The sequence below is a fragment of the Melospiza georgiana genome, chromosome 12, assembly GCF_028018845.1.
Source record: "Melospiza georgiana isolate bMelGeo1 chromosome 12, bMelGeo1.pri, whole genome shotgun sequence".
Taxonomy (NCBI): Eukaryota; Metazoa; Chordata; class Aves; order Passeriformes; family Passerellidae; genus Melospiza; species Melospiza georgiana.
Genome location: NC_080441.1, coordinates 11,190,451 through 11,211,070, shown reverse-complemented (window position 1 = coordinate 11,211,070; position 20,620 = coordinate 11,190,451). Strand labels below are relative to the sequence as shown.

The 20,620-nt window shown below is 45.9% G+C and overlaps 1 protein-coding gene across 1 annotated transcript in view; it reads left to right on the top strand.

Moving 5' to 3' along the window:
• The window catches only part of LOC131088505 (synaptotagmin-like protein 2), a 34,081-nt gene extending 17,539 nt beyond the window's left edge, over positions 1-16,542 (top strand). The window contains exons 4-17 of the mRNA XM_058032629.1: positions 1,045-1,138; positions 2,203-2,293; positions 2,469-2,562; positions 3,170-4,285; positions 5,672-5,770; positions 7,672-7,763; positions 8,813-8,914; positions 10,740-10,909; positions 11,057-11,159; positions 11,802-11,963; positions 12,692-12,770; positions 13,256-13,355; positions 13,616-13,821; positions 14,926-16,542. Of these exons, the coding sequence (XP_057888612.1) occupies positions 1,045-1,138; positions 2,203-2,293; positions 2,469-2,562; positions 3,170-4,285; positions 5,672-5,770; positions 7,672-7,763; positions 8,813-8,914; positions 10,740-10,909; positions 11,057-11,159; positions 11,802-11,963; positions 12,692-12,770; positions 13,256-13,355; positions 13,616-13,821; positions 14,926-15,071 (2,654 nt within the window). The 3' untranslated portion in view covers positions 15,072-16,542. The remainder of the gene's footprint in view (positions 1-1,044; positions 1,139-2,202; positions 2,294-2,468; positions 2,563-3,169; positions 4,286-5,671; positions 5,771-7,671; positions 7,764-8,812; positions 8,915-10,739; positions 10,910-11,056; positions 11,160-11,801; positions 11,964-12,691; positions 12,771-13,255; positions 13,356-13,615; positions 13,822-14,925) is intronic.
• Positions 16,543-20,620: the final 4,078 nt, after the last annotated feature.

Below are 20,620 nucleotides of genomic sequence, written 5' to 3'. Positions count from 1 at the left end.
GCCTGCCCTGTTCCTGGCTCAGGGCCGGGTGCTGGGAGGGCAGGAGGATTGGAAATGCAGCATTTTCTCCATAGGAGTGCACAGACAAGGGGCAGTGAATCTTTGGATATTGCTGTGACCTGCAGGCTGACCCTGCTGGATGGCACCACCAGGCAGTGTTGAGTCTTGAGCTTCTCACCATAGGACTGGCCTGCCCTTGGGCCTCAGGAGGTTTTCCAACCAGATAACAAGCAAGGCTATACTGTTTAATATTACTTCTGAATCATCTGAACTTCTTTCTCTATTGAATTGTTTAGTGAAATGTATCCTAAAATGGTTTGGCAGTTCTTGTAATAGGTAAATTTTCTCTTTAAAATAGACCTAGCTGCATGAATAAATATGTGCAGATCTTGTTGACCAGAATAAGGTTACTTTTTATTCTCTGTTTGAGAGTTTAATCCTTTTGGTTTTGCAGTAGCAAGAAAACCCATTTGCTAGCAAAATATCTAATGCAGCATTATACCCTGCAGTCTGCTGTAAAAGTTACCATCCTCTATTGTTTTTAATTTGGGGTCTTTGGGAGCTCACAAGATATAGCTGGGCCTTGTGCCAGTAAAAATAACAGGGATCTCCTCATTAACTGCATTGGCCTCCTCCTTTGTTTGCCAAGATCGGATGACTTGAGTCAAAACAGGAAATGGCTGAATTTAAATCCTGGAACAGATTAACTTTATTGACAGTCAGTGGCAGCATCCTGTGGAGGTTTCCAGTGGCTCCTGGCACGAGTTGGGCATTGGGCAGCTTTGTCCTCTTGGACCTGCGGGGTCTGGAAGTGCCTTTGTTGCCCTGGGACCTCCCCGTTCTTGAGGAGAACAAGGCAGAACCCTTGAAAACCCCTGAAAACCCCTGAAAACTCCTGAAAACCCTCTCCTCTTAAACCCCCAGGGATTGTGCTGCTGGGACTCTTTTTCATTGGGCAAAGCATTTTCTTACCCCAAACAAAACACACCAAATATGGCAAGTTTAATGGAATGTCATTTCTCAGGTGTCTCTATTCTATTATAGGTGAGGACAAGAAGCACATCCAGACAAGTCTGGAAAGCAAAACTGCCCCAGTTCCTGCCTTTACTGAGGACATCGCTGGTGCAGGAGAGGAAAGGTAACTCTGCTGCATGTGCAGTGCTCAGGCTGCTGCTCTTACTTCTAATGAGAATTGAATGCTACCCATTAAACCCAGGTCTCTAAGTGAGTTTCCAAGACTCTATAAGTTCTATAGGGTACTTCTTAAGTCCTTCTTCTAGGAATTGTCAGAATATCAATCCACCCCTAATAATCAAGTGCTAATGTGTTTATCCCACAAAGGTCTTTTCCTGCATGATTTGATCAGGGGTCAGTAAAATGGAAGCTGTCTCTAATGCCAGGATGTGCTGGTTAGTTTTTCAAAGTAATTATGGTTTTATTTGTTTAATTTTTGCTATGGAGCAACACTAACAAAATGAACGGTTTGAGGAAACTGCTCATTTCCTGCTGGTGCCAACCTTTGTGTCCAGAGCTCAGCACTCTCCATCAAGGCTTGGTAGGATTTCACGTTGTGCTGACTGAGCAGAAACATTTATTAAAAGCGCTCCAGTGAGCAAGTCAGTGACCTCCCTCAATATCCATGGACTATGGAGAAGCATTTAAAATATTCACATATTCATGTATTGTTGTTCCCATCTTATTTGCCTTTTTTTGTCAGCAGAATGAGGAATCATTCTCCACAGGTGGCAGTTGCTCCAGTTAAATATTAAATATGGGCCTTGACAACACTTGGAAGCCTCTTGCAGCTGATTAGTGGGTGTTGTTTAATGAAGGATCCAGAGGCAACAGGCCCTAGGTACTCCTGCTTTGCTGGCACAACACCCAGTGGGTTTTTTGCAGGGGGTTGGTTAAACCCTGAAAAGCTAGCTTTGTTTTTCTCATTCAGTCTTAAACAAGGTGTGGCCTGTTCCTTCCTGGGCCATAGCATAGAAATGTCTCTCCCTTCTGCATGGCCCTTGGGCTCTTCTGGCACTCCCCAGAGGGGGAAAATCTGAATAAACCTAGCAGTTGACACACATTGTTTTTATTGAGCAAGTTCTGCATCTGAGCAGAACTGAGGTGGTGTTGAAGACTGCCTGAGCACCCAAACAAGCACATCATTACCACAGCCCTCCTTGTTCAGGTATTTCTCCTCTCCCACAGATCCAGTACACCTACTCTTGAAACCACAGAGCAGAAAATTTTGCCGAAACCGAAGCCAAGACTTCCTGTCCATTTGTCTGCATCATACAAGGTAGAACAGGCACAGCCTCTGCACTTTGTTTTGTTACTCCTTGGAGCTTCACACAATCTATACCTGCTGACAGGGGCTCCACAAGCTGCCTGCCCTGGTGTCTCTGCTCAAATAAAACACATTTTTTCCAGTCTTGCCAGTATTTATACACTGATAAGATTTGTTTTCTGTTCAGAGTTCCAGCATACATGATGTCTCTTCCTCAGAGAGTGACACAGGAACAAGTCCAGTTGTGATTGCAACAAACAGCTTTCATTTGTCTGGAAAAGGTAAGTTTTTTGTTCAGTGAGCTATTGGTGCTTTTGTTACTCACATCAAACACCAAGAGACAAGATGCTTTTCAGTGTGTGTACAAATAAATAACAAAGAGCACCTTGGCATATAAGAATGGGCTGCCAACACTTTATGAATTGCAGGCAGGGCAGCAGGGACAAAGGCAGAAAGCAATCTGATGAAACTTCTCCAGGCTCAGTACACATTGAACTGAGTGCTTGGCTCTCTTTAATCCAGAAGGGGACTTACCCCTCTCTTTCCAGCATTGACTGGAGAGTGTAGTTCTGGAACATAGCAAATAGCCAGCAGGGAAGCTGTCAAATTGAAAAGGAACCTGCAAACAAATCCACAACTCACAGGAACAGTTTAGAGCTCAGTGAATTTTTTCTGTGCCCTGTTGCAGGGAGAAGGACTGGGGTTTTCAGGGCTTTCCTCAGATGGAAGGGAACTTTCTAGAGTCTGAATAGAGAAAAGAACTGGGAATATAGTGATGATTTCTGAAAATTCCCCCTGTCTTCTCATTGAGAGATTGCAGCCCAGGCCTTCTGGGGAAATTGGATGTGATGGAATGGGATCGGCTCTGAGCATTTGTTGTTGTTGTAGGTCATGGAGATTCTCCAGTGTCCACCAGGCTTTCAGAGGATGCTGAGCCTCAGCCCAGCACTGCAGCTGGAGGAGAAGCTGCTGATGGAGCCACAGAGGGGCCAAAAACTCCTCCTGAGGAAACTTATCCTCCCAGCAAAATCCCAGTCAAGAAGAAAGCAAGCAGAACCTTCCCCAGGTGTGAGCAGGCTGTGAATGACACGGGGCCAGCAGAGAACAGCCCTGCCAAGGAGGAGTCAGTGCCAGGCCCCAGAGCACTGCCCACAGACGGGGAGAGCGGCCGGGCCGGCAGGCAGGGGGTGAACTACACCATCTCAGCCATGAGCAACAGGGACGAGGAGATCGGCCTGGACCGCGAGCACTTCAGGAGCCTGAAGAACTTTTGGGAGAAGGGAGCAGAGTCTTTAGGGGCAGGGGGCAGCCCAGGGCCAGGGCTGGGTGAGGCAGCCCCTCGGCAGCTCAGGCTGGGCCGCTCGCTCTCCCTGCAGGCTGCGCCAGGCCAGGGTGCTGAAGGGAAGCCTGGTGCCTTCAGCAGAACAAGGACCCCCCACAAAAGGACAATAACTCTGTCTTCCAGCGAGGAAGAGCCAAGCTGTGCCACTCCTGCAAGGAAGGGCTCTGTTTCTGTCACTCCCAGCTCCACCTGTGCCAAGATCAAAGGGGGCCTGGTTACGAGAAATGACTTGCTGGGTGAAAGCAATGGGAAGCTGCTGATGCCGGAGGAAGAGAAGGTGGTGCAGCACTGCTCCAAGAAATCCAGGCTGCCTGTGAGCGCACCTTCCATCCAGCTCGAGTCACCCACCAAGGACGTGTCTGGCAGCTCACTGGGGCCAGCAGGGACACCCGTGGAGGAGGAGCTGGTGGTGGCAGGAGAGCGCAAGCACACATGGAGGGCCCCGGCCAGCAGGGTGCAGATACTGATAGAGCCTGTGCCCACAGATGGGGAAAGTGAGGATGAGAAAGAGAAAAGATCTGATTTGGGCACTCAAGACAGCATGGAAATAAATGGAGAGCTACCTGAGGAAAAGATGTGTGAGTCTTCAGACCAGCCAACACCTGGTGAACCATCTGGAGAGAGAGAAGCTGTTCAGGGAACAGACTCAGCTGTTTACTCAGGTACTGAGGGCTGTGACTGCACCCTGTGAAATCCAAATACAGACCCATCCCTAAGCTGGTTTTCTTCCCTAACCCTTCTGCATTTTGCACATTTTCTTCATCTGCCCATTTGTCCTATATTAACCTGCAATTTGTGCAGAGTTATCTTGTGTGGAATGTGTTCCACAAACAGCTCTGGAAACAAATCTTGTGTAGCCTAGTGTGAGTGCAGAAGGGGACAGTGCCATGTTCCCTTGCTTTCCTCTCCACTCCCAGCCCCTGGGCCTTACCTGCCAGCAGCTCACCTTGGGACAGCCCTCCACTGCCTACAACACACCAAGGAACTCACTTTATGTCACTCATTGGCAAGATTGTATTTTCTTCAAATGTGGGACTGGAAGAATTCTTTGTGGTAGTAGAGATAAGTCTAAGACAAATAGAAGAAATAAAATGTGAAGCAAAGTGTTTAATAAATACACTGGCTCTTAGAGTACCTTGATACAGCCACTGGCTGGCAGTGCCTAAATTACATTTTGTGGTTTTTTGGAATGCACAAGTGAACTCTGATATTAAACTTAAAGCAAAGTGGACTGAACAAGGAGTCTGTTCTTTCTGGGTTCTGATACCATGTTCTCAACCATGATGGTATCAATAGCATCACCATTTTAGCAGCCTCTTCCTCTGGGGTTGATGGGCTCTTGTAGTGACCATTACTATGAGAAAACATTATTGTTATTTGCAACTCACTTTACATTTGGGCTCTGATGACCCACAGCTCTGCTCTCTTCCAAGCAAAGATATACAGAGAGAGAGCATCTTCCCTTCTTTTTCCAAATTTTCAGTCCTCATGTACCTGGGTAAGACCTGTTTGAGAGGATTTTCCATAGACTCATGTGATTTTTATTTTTTAATTGTGTCATTTCTTGGCTTATTTCCTACCTCATATAACATTCGTATGAAAATCCTGAGTTGCACTTCAGGTCGTTGCAAATATTTTCTTTGTGGAATATTTTTGTTTGTGAAAGACATCTAAGAGCATTAAGTCCAACCATTTATAGACTTGATCATTCTAGTATTTCTCAGGGCTTTTTCCTTTATTAACTCATTCATTTCAGGATGATATTAGCAGATGGTTCTGTTTCTCTGGAAGCTCTTCATGAGAGTTGGTCTGTCTTGGGGACTGGGTTAATCCAGTATTTGCATTTCCTGACACAGTGTGAAGAGGTTTTCCCAGGGGAGACATCAGAGCCCCTGGATGATTGGGAAGCAGCCCTGAGCAGTGTGACTGCAGTGTGCTCTAGGCAGAGGGACCAGGGGAGGCACACACACATACAGGCCTATTGATGCACTGCCCATTTGTGTTTGTTTATTTATTTACCATTTGATTTGGCTTTTTGTGTATTCCAGAGGAAGATGGGGATCATTCTCCTGCTGCTCAGGCACTGGCCCGAGCAAATAGCATTAATCTTGCAAAGAGTATGGTGAACATTTACACAACCACAGAGAGTGAGTAACATCTTTCTTTCTTCTTTTTGGTTTACATTTGCTGAAGGTGATATATTATGCCAGTTTTTCATCACCATGCTTCTGTGCATGTATCAGGTTAGGAAAATGACATATTGTTTCATCATCAAATTAGAGAGTTTATACTGCCTAAAATTAAATTCCGAGCCAGGAAATTACAGCTAGATTGATGGTTTGTTACTTCAGCAAAACCACAAGGGCTTCAAAGGGTTGGCAAAAAGCTCGTGCTCATCTCTCCTGTTCCTGCACGAGGCTGTGGGATCTGCTGGCAGCCTGGGGACTGATCTGAGGTGCCAAAGCTGGTGTCACCTGTCACTCCTGCTCATGAGGCCACTCCATCACCCAGAGCAGAGCCTGTGGCTAGACTGATGTCCCCAGCCACATGTTTTATGGTGACAGTCTCTCCCTCAGAAACTCAGAGAAGCTGAGGAGAAGGACACCAAGGAAGCAGCAGCCTGCCTGAAGAAGCCCAAGCAAGCTGCAGCCATGGAAAGCACCTGAGGGGAGGCAGCAGCAGCCTCTGTGCCCAAGAAAGCCAATGACAATCCCCAAAAAGACAGATAAGAGCTGGCCTCAAAGGGAAGGGGTGAGGCCAAGGCTGCCAGGACTGAAATGAGAACATGGGAAGGCAATGCCCAAGGAAAGGTAAAAGTGAAGCCACTGAGAGGCTTTGATTGAGCCAGTTTAAGTCACAGGCTGTCATGGGAGGGAGGCAGCTTGCTGGCAGGTCTCACTGCACAGCCCTGTGGCTGTGCCCACCTTGGCTGGCACCTTGTGCCAAGCACTGCCCATCATGGGGTGCCTGATGTGTCACAGGGCACGTTGGCTCAAAGCTCCAGGCCCCCATTGCTGTCCAGGGATGTGGTCTCCACCAAGACAAACAAGATTGCAGCTTCCCCTTAGCTGGAGTGTCCTGGTTTAGGGCAAATTTGGGAGAAAACATAATATCCAGTATAAACAGAATACATTAATGGGGATACAAACATCATAGCATCACCCTAGGACATAGAGCCCCAAAGCTGATCCTTGGAAACCCTCCTGTAACAGAGTTACACCTTCATGTTTGCAGTATAGCAAATAGTCTGTGGATGCTATTATTTATTCAAGGTTAGAAATAAAAATAGTAAATATCAAATGAATGGTAAATCAAGAATCTCTTGGGCATTTTGAGCAACATATCATCATGCCTAAAATGCTAAACAAGTGTGTATATGAACGTGCATGTGGGTGTACATACATCTTTGCAAAACAAATTCTTCTGGGATGGAGAAAGTCATCTTCAAGAGAGTTATTGGAAGAAGATAAAGATACAAAAAATAAGTTTTAGTTAGACATTTAAGCAGTACAGTAACCATCTTTCTATTGATAGGAAACTTTTTAACTTATTTCTTTTAGATAATCTGCCAATGTCCACCTCTGTGTCTAGCAGAGTATTTGAGAAGTGTATGCAGTGGTGAAATTGTGGGTATAAATATTTTAGTGCTCTTTTCTGCAAGGCAGGGTGCTATGAGATAAAAATGTAAACATGATTGGTTTCTTTGACAAGGAGGCAGATTTGGGTGGATTTAATGTGAATTCAGTCTGCACAAAGGAGGCAACATCCACGTCCTGGTGCCGATGAGGAATTAGATGAGCCACTAGAGGGAGTTCCACACTCCCACACAGTGAATGAAAATCACTGAAAATACTTCAGGATGTTAATTAGCAGTTTTTGTCTTGGGGAGGATCAGCTTCAATGACAGGTGACACAGAGCAAGTAGGTAATGCTCCAGTGCCTTCCACAAGCTTTTTCTCCTTCCTTGTGCCCTTTAATAAAAGTGTGACTTATAATTAATTTCCTGATTCTGATGAGCTGTCTTGATGCCTTTTTTTTGTACCTCCAGCATACAATAAACCTCATTTGATACCACATCAATTTCTTGAACCTGAAAGAGTGAAAGAACTGAGCAGATCCTCTCCCCTCCTGTTGTCTGAGGTGGGTTGATGCCAGAAATGGCTGAAATAGTGTCCACAGCATGCCCTGGATGGCAGTTGGTGTCATGAGGATGTTTCACCTGGAGACCAACAGCACTTGCTTTGGAGCATGCCTTGGTTATGTCATGAATAAATGAGAATGTGGAAACCCAGGACCCTGGGAATATTTCTCTGTCTGCCTGGGGTGCCCTGACCCCCAGGGGAGCACTGACTTGTCTCCTTCACTCATGGAGAAAGTTTCCCAGACTTCAAGATGGACTGGAATCCACAAAAGTGTGAAATAGATTATAGAGAGCAGTGTAGGTGTATCACTTGGTGAGAAATTGAGGTTTTGGGATTTTTAGTGTGTTGTGGATCGCAGCAAGATGGAGGGCACAGGGTGTTGTCCTGGGTTTCTTCTTCATACTTCTTCTTCCTCCTTCTTCATGAGTTTGGGTGGTGTTTTGTAGTTGGGCAGAAAAGTCCGCATTGTGGGCTCTTTGGGATCAGTTCTTGGCTTAAAAGGGAAAATAATCTAGGTGTAAGCTCTTAATTGGATAGTTTAGTCTTAAAAGACCTTGTAACAAGAGATTGTTGGCCATTTTGTGCCTTCTAATGAAAAGCTGCCAAACTCACAGTAGTGAGACTGTTTTACTGATAAGAAATAATAAACACCTGAGTCCCAACATGAACTACCATCTCAAGTGCCTTCAATCCAGACCCAGAGAAACCCACAACTGGAACCCCCACATGAGAAATGCCTTAAGAGAAAAGCCCCCAGCAGGCAGAGCAGCTGTTCCATGCTGGAGGATGCTGCCCTGTGTGTCCAGCCACACTGCTGTGCCCTTTCCAGAGCCCAGGCGGGGCCTGCAGCTCTGCTTGGAGGCAGTGAGTGATGACGTTCAGTGCTGCTCAGGGGGGATGCCCTGGGGAGGCTCCCTGCGCTCTCCTCAGCTCTGCTAACCTGATCTCTGCTCATGGAACTCTGCTGAGCAATTCCTTTTACTCTCCAGTGTTGCAAAGCTCTCCTCCTTCGGCACAGCCTAAAGATGCTTCTTGTTTTCTGAGCAGACGGAGTCAGACACGGCCTCGGAGCTCAGCTTCCAGCTGGGCAGGCACAAGAAGTCCCCCAGCACTGGCAGCCACTCCTCTGACATGGCTTCTGTCTCCTCGGTAGGTCCCGAGCCTGGGGGCTCTGCCCAGGCTCCTCAGCTGGATGCAGGGATGCTGCAGTTGGGCTGCTGCTGCTGGTGGGGCCTCCAGAGCAGCCTGCTGGTTTCTGCAGGGTGCATTGCTAAAGGAATGGGGGTGATTAATTGCTGTCTCAGGTTAAATCCAGGTGCCACCTCAAAATAGAGCCCCACTGAGTTATTGCTGGTGAAATTCCCTGTAAGCCACAGCCCCCCTGCCAGGGGTGGGTGCTCTGGGTCCTGCTGGTGCAGAACGTGGGGAAGGGGTTTCTAGGTGGGGAAATGAAGCACACAGCTGTTAAGGGGCATGTTTGTGGTTCAGGACTGCAGGTGGGTACCCTATGCAAGCTCATCCTTTATCAGCAGGTAAGAGGGAAGTCAGAGTTGGACAGCAAAGGCATGTTTTGGAGCTTCAGCTTCTAAGGAAAGCTTAAAAAAGCTGAATGTGTTTAGTTGAGTGTTTTTAAAAGACTCTTTAGAGACAGTATTTGGGGAGGGAGCTGTGTAAAACTGCTTGAATTTGCTGTGTTACTGTTATAAATTTCTCCAAGGACTGTATTTGAGACTCACAGAATATATGTGAAGCAAAGCTGGTAGGGAGAGGTCATGAATGTAGATAAATATGTTAAAAACTTTAGGGCACATGAGTTCTCCTAATTTGGAGCATCTGGGAGCTGAAAATCAGTCCAGGTCATGCAAGTGTTCTTGAAAATCTCATTCAGGATTCTCTGCTGGGGTGAATATCCTGATGGGATGGTAAATGCAGCTCCAAGGACTGACTGGAGATGTTCAGCAGGTTTTTGGAGGTTATAATAAAATTCAGAATCAAAGTAAGTTGGGGAAGACAGAGAAGAATTGGGTTAATTACCGGGAAGGTTTTTTGATAAATGTTCATGACGGTACCACAGAGAGGTGCCAAGAGAGTTAATGATTTGCTTTGTAAACAGCATTAGCTTTTATGAAATCCTGTCAGGAATCATGAGTGATTGGTGCAAGAGAAAATTATCTCAGCTTTCTGTGGCTGAGCTTTGCCTGTGCTTCGTGACTTTCTATCAGTGAAAGGCAAAGACCTGAACAAAGAAGCCCAAGTTGTCTGGGCAAATTGCAGTTTTTTCTGAGAAAGCAAATAACTCCTGGGTGCCTAGCTCCAGATTTGTATCTGGGGAAGCCTCATTTTGCTGTGCCTTTGGGGCAAGCACAGGCTGTCTCTGGTGCGACAGTGGCTCTTCAGAACAGGGTTGTATCTGTTTTGTGCTGCTCCATGCACATTGTGGGTAAGCAACAAGATAGGAATAGTTCTTCCTACATTTCTAGTCTGATAGGGTTCTTATTAACCTGTTTTATAACTGGATTGACAATTGTGTGACTATATCTACCTGAAATAGCGAATTCTTATAATATAGTTCAAGTTCTCTCAATATCTTTCTTTCTTAGAGATGAGATTGGGTCAGGATATCAGTTATTTGTTCTATAAGCATAGGGAAGAAACATGTGTGGTCCTCCCAGGAACATCTGAGTCCATTTCCCAAAGTTTTGGAATTTAGGAGTGAAAAAACTTCTGTATTTCTCGAGCATTCAGTGCTTCCAAGTCCTGGTCTAGGATAGCACATTCTTATAGGGATTTCCCAGCCCTGGCTTGCTTGAGAGCAGCCACAGCTGTGAACCCTCTCTGTGTCAAGAGCACCACACTGCACAAGAACAGGAACACCAGAGTTTTTCTCTGGGAATGCATTTCTCAGACTCATGTTTGCCCAGAATTGAGTCTGTGCCTGTTTCAGTGGCACTGACCTTGCTCTTCCCTCTGGCAGGTGAGTGGCAGTGTGCTCAGTGTCTACAGTGGTGACTTTGGGAGTGTGGATGCCCAAGGAACTGTGGAATTTGCCCTGGACTATGACGAGAAGAACCGGGAGTTCCAGGTGCACGTGTCCCAGTGCAGGGGCTTGGCTGTGGTGGATGAGAGGAAAGGCAGATCTGACCCGTGAGTGATCTTTTAGTGCCTGAGTTCTGTCTCCTGGAGGACTTCTATTTTCTTTAAATATAATGGTTCTTTCCTTCCTGCCTTCCTGCCAGCTTAGTGGAGAGCTTGGCAATGTGGGGCAGTGTCCAACTGGAGTTTGTTTTCTAGGTATGTTAAGACTTACCTGCTCCCAGACAAAGCCAGGATGGGTAAGAGGAAAACGTCAGTGAAGAAGAGGACAGTGAACCCTGTGTACAATGAGGTGTTACGGGTAAGGACAAACACACACTCTGAAAAGCTCTGCTGGAGTAGGCACCTCTGTCAGGCAGGTCTGGGAAGATCCTGCCTTCTTGGCCAGATTCTTTGCTGCCTCCTGCCAGCACTGCACTGCTCTCCCCTGGGCTTTGAGAGGCCTGGGGTGTTAAAGGCTCCTCTGCACCCATCCATGTGGCACCCAAGATTTCTCTGCAAAACCACACAGATCTTTGGATGCAATAGGGTCCTGCAGTCAGAGCAAGGGTGGTTTGTCCTCCCCCTTCCCTGGCATGCAGTCACAAGGCACAGGACTGGTAAGAAAGGTCTGCATTATGTGATCATACTCATCAAAGCATAGAGGATTATTTAACAATGGCCAGGCCTGTGTTAATAATTCTTGAAAGAATATTGGTTTTGCCCTGTGATGAATGGAATGCCAGGTTTCCCTGTGCTCAGCAGAAAAGCTTTGTCAGGGTAGTAGTGTTGCTACAGGACAAAAAAAGAGATGTTCAGACTGAAGCCAGTCCGTTGGTAGTCCATATGTGTGGGGTGAGTTTGAGTGTCTCAGAGCTTATTCAAGCTTTTGTGTGGTTTATTTCTGTTTGTGAAAGAAACAGAAGAAAAATTTGAGCAACCTGACTTCTCTTTCTTCCTGTAGTATAAAATAGAGAAAATGGTGTTGCTGATCCAAAAATTGAATCTCTCTGTTTGGCACAATGATCCACTGGGACGTAACAGTTTCTTGGGAGAGATTGAGATAGACTTGGCCAGCTGGGACTGGAGCAACAGGAAACTCAACTGGTACCCACTGAAGCCCCGGGTGAGTGTCTCACTGCAGCCCTGCTTTCCAGCCCAGCCCTGAAGCCCTGAGGGTGGCAGTTGTCCTTCCTGACTCCTTGAGGTCTTTGGGTGGAGCAGAACGATGTGAACTGCAGGAGGGAAGATCCCCTGGGCACCTTAGTGCAGCTCAGTGCTCAGAACAATGAATGGCCTTCTCAGGTCTGTTTTGGTGACTGATCTGCAGGGACACTGTCATGAATGCAACCTGACACCAATCACAGCAACTTTGACATGACTTTGCCATTCTCTCCACTCACATGAAGACTTTTTAAAAAGCAGAGTCTTAAAGTCAAGCAGCAGAGTTTTAAGTGAAGCAGCTGATGTGCCTTGAGAGGTGAATATTCAGGTGTCACTGTTTGTAAAGCCTGTTTTGCAGCTTCCTGCATGCTTCTGGATTCACGGGTCTGATATGAGTCCCTTTTAAGCAAATAGAGGACATTTATCTTCCAGAACCAAGATGCTTAATTACATCCAGCTGGACATGTCTGGAAGGGCAACCTTGTGCTCTGAATCCTCAGGCTTTTGCTTCTGAGAAACTGAGTTTGAGAAAAAACCCACAGAGAAATGACCTGCCCTAAGAGGGGGCTGTTCCAGCCATGGAAAATCAGAGCTTGTCCATTTGTGCTCCTCCACTGAAGTCAAAAGCTGTTTGCCTTGCTGTGTTTCCACAACCCTCCATTAAGTCAGCCATAACCCTTTCCATTTCAGAGCCTTTCTGCTGTTAATGGTGTGGATCATCGAGGAGTGATGAGTTTGTCCATTAAGTATGTCCCCCCTGGAAGCCTGGGTGAGTGTGGTTCGTGCATTAAGGGCAAACACCAGCTTGCAGTGCCTCATCTGCCTGGGGCTGCTTAAAGAGCAAGCTCATCAGAGCAAGATCTTAGAGAGCAGCACAAAGGCAGTGTGTGACAGCACTGCCTGCAGCCTACATCTGATTTCCACATCTGGATTTACTGGGGAGGGAGGAAGGGCTCAACCACCTCCAGTTTATGAGCATATGGGCACTGTAGGGTGCTGTGATGAGGTAGGAGCAGCACAGAACCCATGTTACTGTGGGGCAGGCATAAGGCTGCTTTGGCTCAGCAGTTCCATCTCTTTTGCTGTCTGATACAGCACTGGCAGGTTGTGTCAGGAGCTGGCTGCAGTGCTGAGATGCCCAGGGAGGGGCAGTGAGCACACAGGAGCTGTATGGGTCCCACAGGAGAGGAGCCCTGTCATTCTGAGCTGTGGCTCTGGCTGCCATGACAGCTTTTCTCTTCTCATAAACTGCAGGGCCCAGGAACCCTCCCTCTGGTGAAGTTCACATTTGGGTCAAAGACGTCAAGGACCTGCTGCAGTTGCGTCCCTCTGGAGTGGATTCCTTTGTGAAGTGGTGAGTGCCTGAGCACAGGGCTGCTCCTGGGGCTGCTCCTGCTCTGGGCTGTGCTTCCCACAAAGGCTGTGCTTCCTACTCTGCTCTCAGGCTCACCAAGCTGTGCCTCCACGCTGGAAAGCCTTTGAGTTTCACTGGGAGAAGTGTAGGGGAGAATTGCCCTTGTTTTCCACCTGTAGGAAAAGCAGGAAAATCCTTGCTGTGATGAAGCTCTTGGTCAGTGTTCAGTGCTTCATGCTGTGTGCTTTCTCCTCCCAAAGCTATGTGCTTCCAGACACCAGTAAGAAGAGCTACCAAAAGACCAGAGTCATAAAGAGAGACACAAACCCTGTTTTCAATCACACCATTGTGTATGATGGCTTTCACACGGAGGATCTGAAGGATGCCTGTGTTGAACTCACTGTGTGGGATCATGAGAAACTTACCAACCATTTCCTTGGAGGAATCAGGCTGGGCCTTGGGACAGGTCAGTATTTTCTTTTACTGAGCTACAAGGTGAAGTGGGAAGTTACAGAGTATTTTGCTGTTGGAGAGAAACCAGGGATGGGGTGTCTCAGTAACTGGTACCTGCACTGTGTCGTGGATGGAGGGGCCCTGGTGCCATGGTAACAACCCTCTGTTTCTACATTTTCTGCCAACATCAGATCTGAGGTCTGGCAAAACTCAAGAGAGTTTTCCTGCTCTTACAGGAAAACAGGCTGACAAACCAGCATTATATTGGTGCTCCTGCCAGGGAAGAGTGCTTAGGGAGGGACTGGAATGTCACACGGGACAGCACCTGGTGCCTGTCCATCCTTGAGGTGCTCTCTGAGACACCTCACAATGCTGAAATCCAGGATAAGTGTTCCCTGGGGGACAAGGCTCATGGTAGTTGGCAGGTCTGCCTGGCAGGTGCACACACTGTGGCTGTTGGATTTACCTGCATGTTCTCTGTTTTCCACCTCACATGTCACCGGGTGGGTTGTGGACTCTCCAGAAGGAAAGGTCAACAAGAATAAGACATAAAATAAAATAAAATAAAATAAAATAAAATAAAATAAAATAAAATAAAATAAAATAAAATAAAATAAAATAAAATAATAAAGACAAGTTTAGCTGTGATCAAAATTTAGTCTTCTCTCTCACTGACAAACAATTGGCACCTAAAGTTTTGGTTGAATTGGAATGGATGTACACATTTTTCTGCTATAGTATGTTTGATTCCTAGAGAAATGAAACAAGAGAATTTTGATGAATACTCCACCTTGTCCACAAGAAAATCTTTTAAGAGGAAAGCCAAACCTCTAAGAGCTTTCTTACCATTCAAAAAGGTGCAAGAAGGGCTTGAGCCCAATATTGCTTTCCTTGGCAGGTTATGTTTAGGGTTCTTGCATTTTGTGACTGTTGCAGTGACCTCATTCTGAACTGTGGTGTAGAATGGGCATTTGCAAGCAAACAGGAGGTGCTCAGGGTGCAGCTTGCTGAGGGGGAGCCAGCAGCTTTTATGTGAAGACATTGCCTGCAGCAGTTACATCCCATTGAATGTTTTTGCATGGAGTGTGTGGCTCTCAAAGTTTCTCATTCTTTTCAGGTTTGAGCTATGGCATCTCTGTGGACTGGATGGACTCCACCCAGGAGGAGGTGGCCTTTTGGCAGGAGATGATGTTGGCTGCCAATGAATGGATCGAGGGATTGCTGCCCCTGCGCTCACTGGCAGGGAGGAAAAAGCTGAAATAACCCATGGCTGGTGCCATGGAAATACCCAATGTGCTCGTTAGAATGAGGAAACTTCCTGCACCAGGGAGAGAGACCATCCACAGGCTGCAAGTGTCAGGGGAATGGGGCAGTTAACAGGCATCACCTTGGAGCTGTTAATGTTCAGTACTAATCCACTCACAGAGGACATGGAAGATGCCAAACAGGACTTTAACCAAGAAGAAACTTAATTTGCCTTTTTATTGAATCATTTATGTATTCAGTATATTTGAATTCCATTAAGCTCTGGGAACATTGACAGAAGGAAAAGGAGATATGGATACTTTTTTCTTTTTACCATTTTTCTTCCATGCAGAGATGCAGTTGTACTGAAGCAGCAGCATGGCATTATTCATACTCCCTGCAAGGGGTACACTTTGTACTTGGTGTACAATTGCTGCAAATCACCAGCACAGTTTGAGAATGGGAGCTTTGCATTTGTCACCTGTGATAACACCTCTTTAACGTGAGGAAAATTGAGTTCCAAGGTGCATCTAAAGAAAGAGAGGACTATTTGCAGCAGAAAATGAAGAAACCTGAGGAGGATGACAATGAGGAATTTGATATATTAATTTCTTTGTGCTTTAATCTGAAAGAGTGCAGGGATGCTCTTAGGGATAGTGGGATTTTACAAGCAGGGACTGTTTCCCTGGCTTTCCCACAAGCTCCCTCAGAGACTTCAGGAAAGTCTCTTTGTGAGAGTTGGAGTGCAATATAAACCAAAATGTTTGCCCAGATGTAAAACATGGTTACATTGCTAAGGGGCCTTTGCAATGCCTTGTGTGCAAAACATTTCAATATGAACTGATGAGGTGGGGGACAGTGTCACACCGGCCTGGCATCAGGGTCAGGAGGGACAGGTCACAGCCACACTGACACAGGGGACACTGGGAGCTGGGGCAGGGGCAAGGAGGGCTGAGAGAATGTGCAGGGAGTGCAGAGCTGCAGTTTCCTGGGGGTCTCCTGCATCTGCATCCCCTGCTGCCCTTCCCTTCACCTGCTGTCTGCTGTGAGCTGTCAATGGCTGGAATTTCCCTTTTGCCAGTAGCTTGCAAAAAAGTCTTTGCATCTGGCACATGGACCATGGTGGAGTGGTGTTGTGAATACATTTTGAATTGCAGCTTTGTAATTTCTGTTTTGGATGTACATACTGTGATTAAATTGAATGTTTTTCTTTAGTCATCAGTTGGTTGTCTTGTACCTATTTTCATCATGCTCCAAATAACCAAAAAGCAAAAGAGGTGTTAAATTTTGTTATGTCAAAATGAGGCATTTTTGCCAAAGGGCTAGTGAAATGTCATGAAGAAATAATTTTTATAACTATCTACTTTAGATTTTGGCTCTCAAATTATTTTGATATTCTTCTTTAATGGATTGATTTTATTTAAGTCAAGCCTACTGTGAATTTTCAGCTTAGCAAAGATGATTGTAAATAAATGAATGGAAAAATGTACACTTAGAGTAATAAGACTTTTTCTTTAAATGGAAACATTTGGGATATAATCAGCTTTCATGGGAAAAAAAGAAAGAATTAAAGTGGTTTTGCAGTTAGAAAAAGACAATAATTGGAAATGCACCAGACACAGTAATAAAAGTACTAGGAGAGAGTCCACAGAACAACAGAATTAAGCAGTGAGTGTCTAATGAAGGAGCTCATACATCTGTAACATCAGCCCAAAAATACTTTGTAGGGGGTCCAGCCTGACATGTTTGTTTACCAAGATTTGGTGATTTATTACCTTTGTGGGATAAAATAACAATACTGGGCCTAAGCTGAGAGTTTAAAAAAAATATTATCCTTACCTTAGGTGCTGAACATGTAGATATTTATACATCAGTGTACCTGACTGCTGTGAGGAGCCCTGGTGGCAGGGGTGGGGTTTGAGCTGGAATGGATGTGCACACATCAGTGTGAGCTGGAATGGATGTGCACACATCAGTGTGAGCTGGAATGGATGTGCACACATCAGTGGGGTGGAATGAAGTGAAGTTACCCACAGTTCTGCTGCTTTCCTCCTGGTGCTCCCCTATCGCAGGGATATTCCTGGGACAGACTTTCTGCTGGGGCTGGAAAAGTGGTTGGTAGCACCAGGGCTCTGTCTCAGGTCTCTTCCTGGTGGGTGCAGCTGATTCCTGTCCACCTCCTCCTCCTCATCAGCATTACTGCATGGCAATGTTGCCAGAAGTGCTGGTTGCATCAGTGGAACTGGAAATGGTTGTGTTGTTGTGTCAGGAAATTAACAGATTTTTCATTGCTGGTGACAGGAGGGCAGAAAAAGGGGGTCAGTGGGCCAGTTCATCCCAGCAGAGTTACTTTATGAACTTGGCACGGGACTTTGTGAGATTATTTTTGTATTCAGATTCCATTGAGGATTTTTTTTTGTTAATCTTTTGCTGGCTTGTTTATTTAAATTAAGCCCTGATTAACTTAAGAAGCTTTCTTTGGCACTTAATAGTTTATCAGAGTAAAAGATTACACTGCCAAACCACACACACTTTTGTCACACAGCTGATTCTGGGGCAGTAAAATTTGCTATGCTCTTTGTTTCACTTACTGCACAGAAAGCACTTTATCATAAAATGACTTAAGGCACATTTATTGCCAGTGTCCTGTGGAAGAGCAGAGCATCTTGTGGGTATAAGGTTAATGGCCTGTTTGCTTGTGGTTTATGATGCTGGCATTTGTTGTCTGTGGATGCTGAACCTCACAGACTCTGGCCTGTAAATATGTGCTGGTGGCACAAAGTGGGGATGTAACTGATGAAAATAAAAGAAAAAACAGATGGAAAGTTTTCTGACTGTATTTACTGCTTAGTTGTAGAATGAATCAAACAAAGCTACAGGTGAGAGCCTGCGGTGCCAGTGGCTGTGGTTTGTGTCCCTCCTTTCCCTGCACAAGGAGTTGCAGTGCCAGCACTTTCCCTTTCCTTCCCTCTCCCACTCACCAGTGCCAGCACTGGGAGCTGAGGGGACGCCTGGGCTGGACACAGAAGTGACCCCAGGAGTGCAGTGCCATCCTTTTAATATCAAACACAAACCTCAGCACCTACAGGAGAGCTGGCAGCTGCTTTCCATGAGGCTTCTGCATTTGTGAGCCAATGTGCTCTCTTCTAGGTTATGTCTGATTTATGTAATTTTTATTGGAAATCTTCCAGGATTAAAAGGAAATGGAGAAAAAGAAAAATTCTAGAAAGTATTTCTGCTTCATCAGGCAAATAAAATATGTGGCCTGTGGCTATTCAATATGTAACATGAATAATTACAAGTATCAGAAACTATTGAAAATAGTTTACAAGCTAACTAAAGAAGAGAAAGAAATAAAGAATTGTTAAATCTTGAATGAGTGCTTCAGCAGAGATGGAAAGAAATGGCTGAATTAATTATCCATTACTAAATATTTGCCTAGCTTTATCCTTCACCAAGACAGTGAAAAATTGAAGTACTGTAGAGATTTGGAGATAAAAAATGCTGGCTAAATAAACCCTTGTAATAACATGATCTGTTGAAATTAAAAAATGCTGCATTTTTTCTTGTTTAGTCAAAAAATGTATCAAATAGACTGGTGTATCAAAAACTGAATAAATACATTTCTGATCCTGATAACTAAGCATGAGTGTATTCAGCACCAGGTTGGATTATTTTTTTTAATCATCTGGTTTGTACTTGAAGATTTTCCATGGCTCAATTCTTTCTCTTTTCCACCTGCTTATTTTGCACCCCTCAGGTGTTAGAGGTGGTGCCTGGGAGCAGATGTCCCTCTGAGCACTGCCACAGAGGTTGTCAGCACAAACTGGGAAGCTCACTGTGAAGGCCCTTGCAAAATCAGTGCCCAGATTTTGGTCCATGTTCCTGGAGCTCCCAACAGTACGAGATCCACTGAGATCTCCACACTGGAGAGCCCTGGAAACAGAAATCCCTTCCCATGAGGTCAGCAGGAGCAGCCACTGCCACCCAGGGGATGCATTTTGGGAGGTTCCTGGAGCTGGTGGCTCTGCCAGAAGGAGCAGCTCTGCCAGGGTGAAGGTTGTGGGGCTGCAGGAGGACTCAGAGAGTTTGGGGACAGCAGGAGCAGCTCCTGGCCTGTCCTGAGCAGGAGATGGCTCCTTTGGAGAAATGAGGTTTGAGCAACAGTGGGCAACCCCAGAGTGGCCATTCCCACTTTTGCGGTGTTTGCCACCTTCACCCACACCCCTGAACACGTTGGTTGGTTGGTTGGTTGGTTGGTTGGTTGGTTGGTTGGTTGGTTGGTTGGTTGTTTGGTTGAAGGTGCAAAACCTGAGCATCATTCCCCAGAAGACCCATGGAGAAATTGCTATAAAGGGTTTGTATGAGATCTACTTCTTCTGGGAGAGGGATGGGAGTGATGGAGAGCTGGATATGTCTCCTTCAGGAGCCCTGCAGGAGTCTGGCAGCCCCAGCCCAAGCTCTTTTTTGTTTTGCATGAATTTCCCATTCACTCAGCTTAAATGCCTCATGTCAGATAGTAAAGTCTGAATGAAGGCTGAAGCTGTCAGCAGGCAGAGTGGAAAAACACAAACAGGAGCAGGGGCTGAGCTTGCCAGGTTGGCTGGTCTCAGCAGGTTCATGCCTGAGGGCTCCAGTAAATATTCCTGCTGGAAAGGGGCTGATGTTCAGTCACTGCCCTGCAAGTGACCTGAAATATGTGCTCGCTTAAGCAGCCAGATATCTGCTTTTTAAAATGTTGTAAAATCATATTATGGTTGAACTTGTCTCTGGGCTGAGGCAATTCAGCCTCTGGTGTGGACCCAAACGAGCTAAACCAGCCCTGCTTTAGGAGGAAAGGAAGGAATCCTGTGCATGAAGGCATTTCTGTGTGTCAGTTTCCCCTTTTTTTTTTTCCCAGGACTGCTGTCAGGGTTTAGTGAATTACTTGGCATCCTGTATATTACAAAATGGAAACTATAAAACACCACAGACTCACAAGTCCTACCCCTGCAGCACCTTAAAAAACCCCAAAAGTAACCCTTAACAGGCGTGGCAGGTTGTGATGGAAGTGCTGAGCAGAGACTGCTCGTGTGTTTTCCTTTTCCCTGCACACCAGCCTCAGCAGCTGCTGCACTACAGACACCACCAGCAGGAACAGAAATCAGATTTCATGCATCTAACAACCCATAATGCCATTACAGTAGTTGTTAACCATCCAAAGTAGCTCTTGAGCTGTAAGCAAGCAGTCTGAACTCTGGACTGGAGGGGAAGCCAGGGAGCTGTTTTCTGGCAATACAAGTAGCTCAGACACCCACTTTATAGCAAGAAAAATCACAATAACCTCTTTCCCTTCCCTCCTCTCTCTCTCCCACTCGCCATTACTAATTTATCCTGATTGTAATGGCTTCTATTTGCTCTAAGCAGATCCTGTTCCCTTCCTGGGAAGAACAGCTACAAGGACACACTATTCCCAGAGGAGGATCTGTGCTAGGATTCAGGCAGGCTCAGGCAGATATAATGATCTCTTGATGGGAGGCCCCTTTTCGATCAGGCAGCCCTTGGCCATTCTAATGTGATTGTAATCT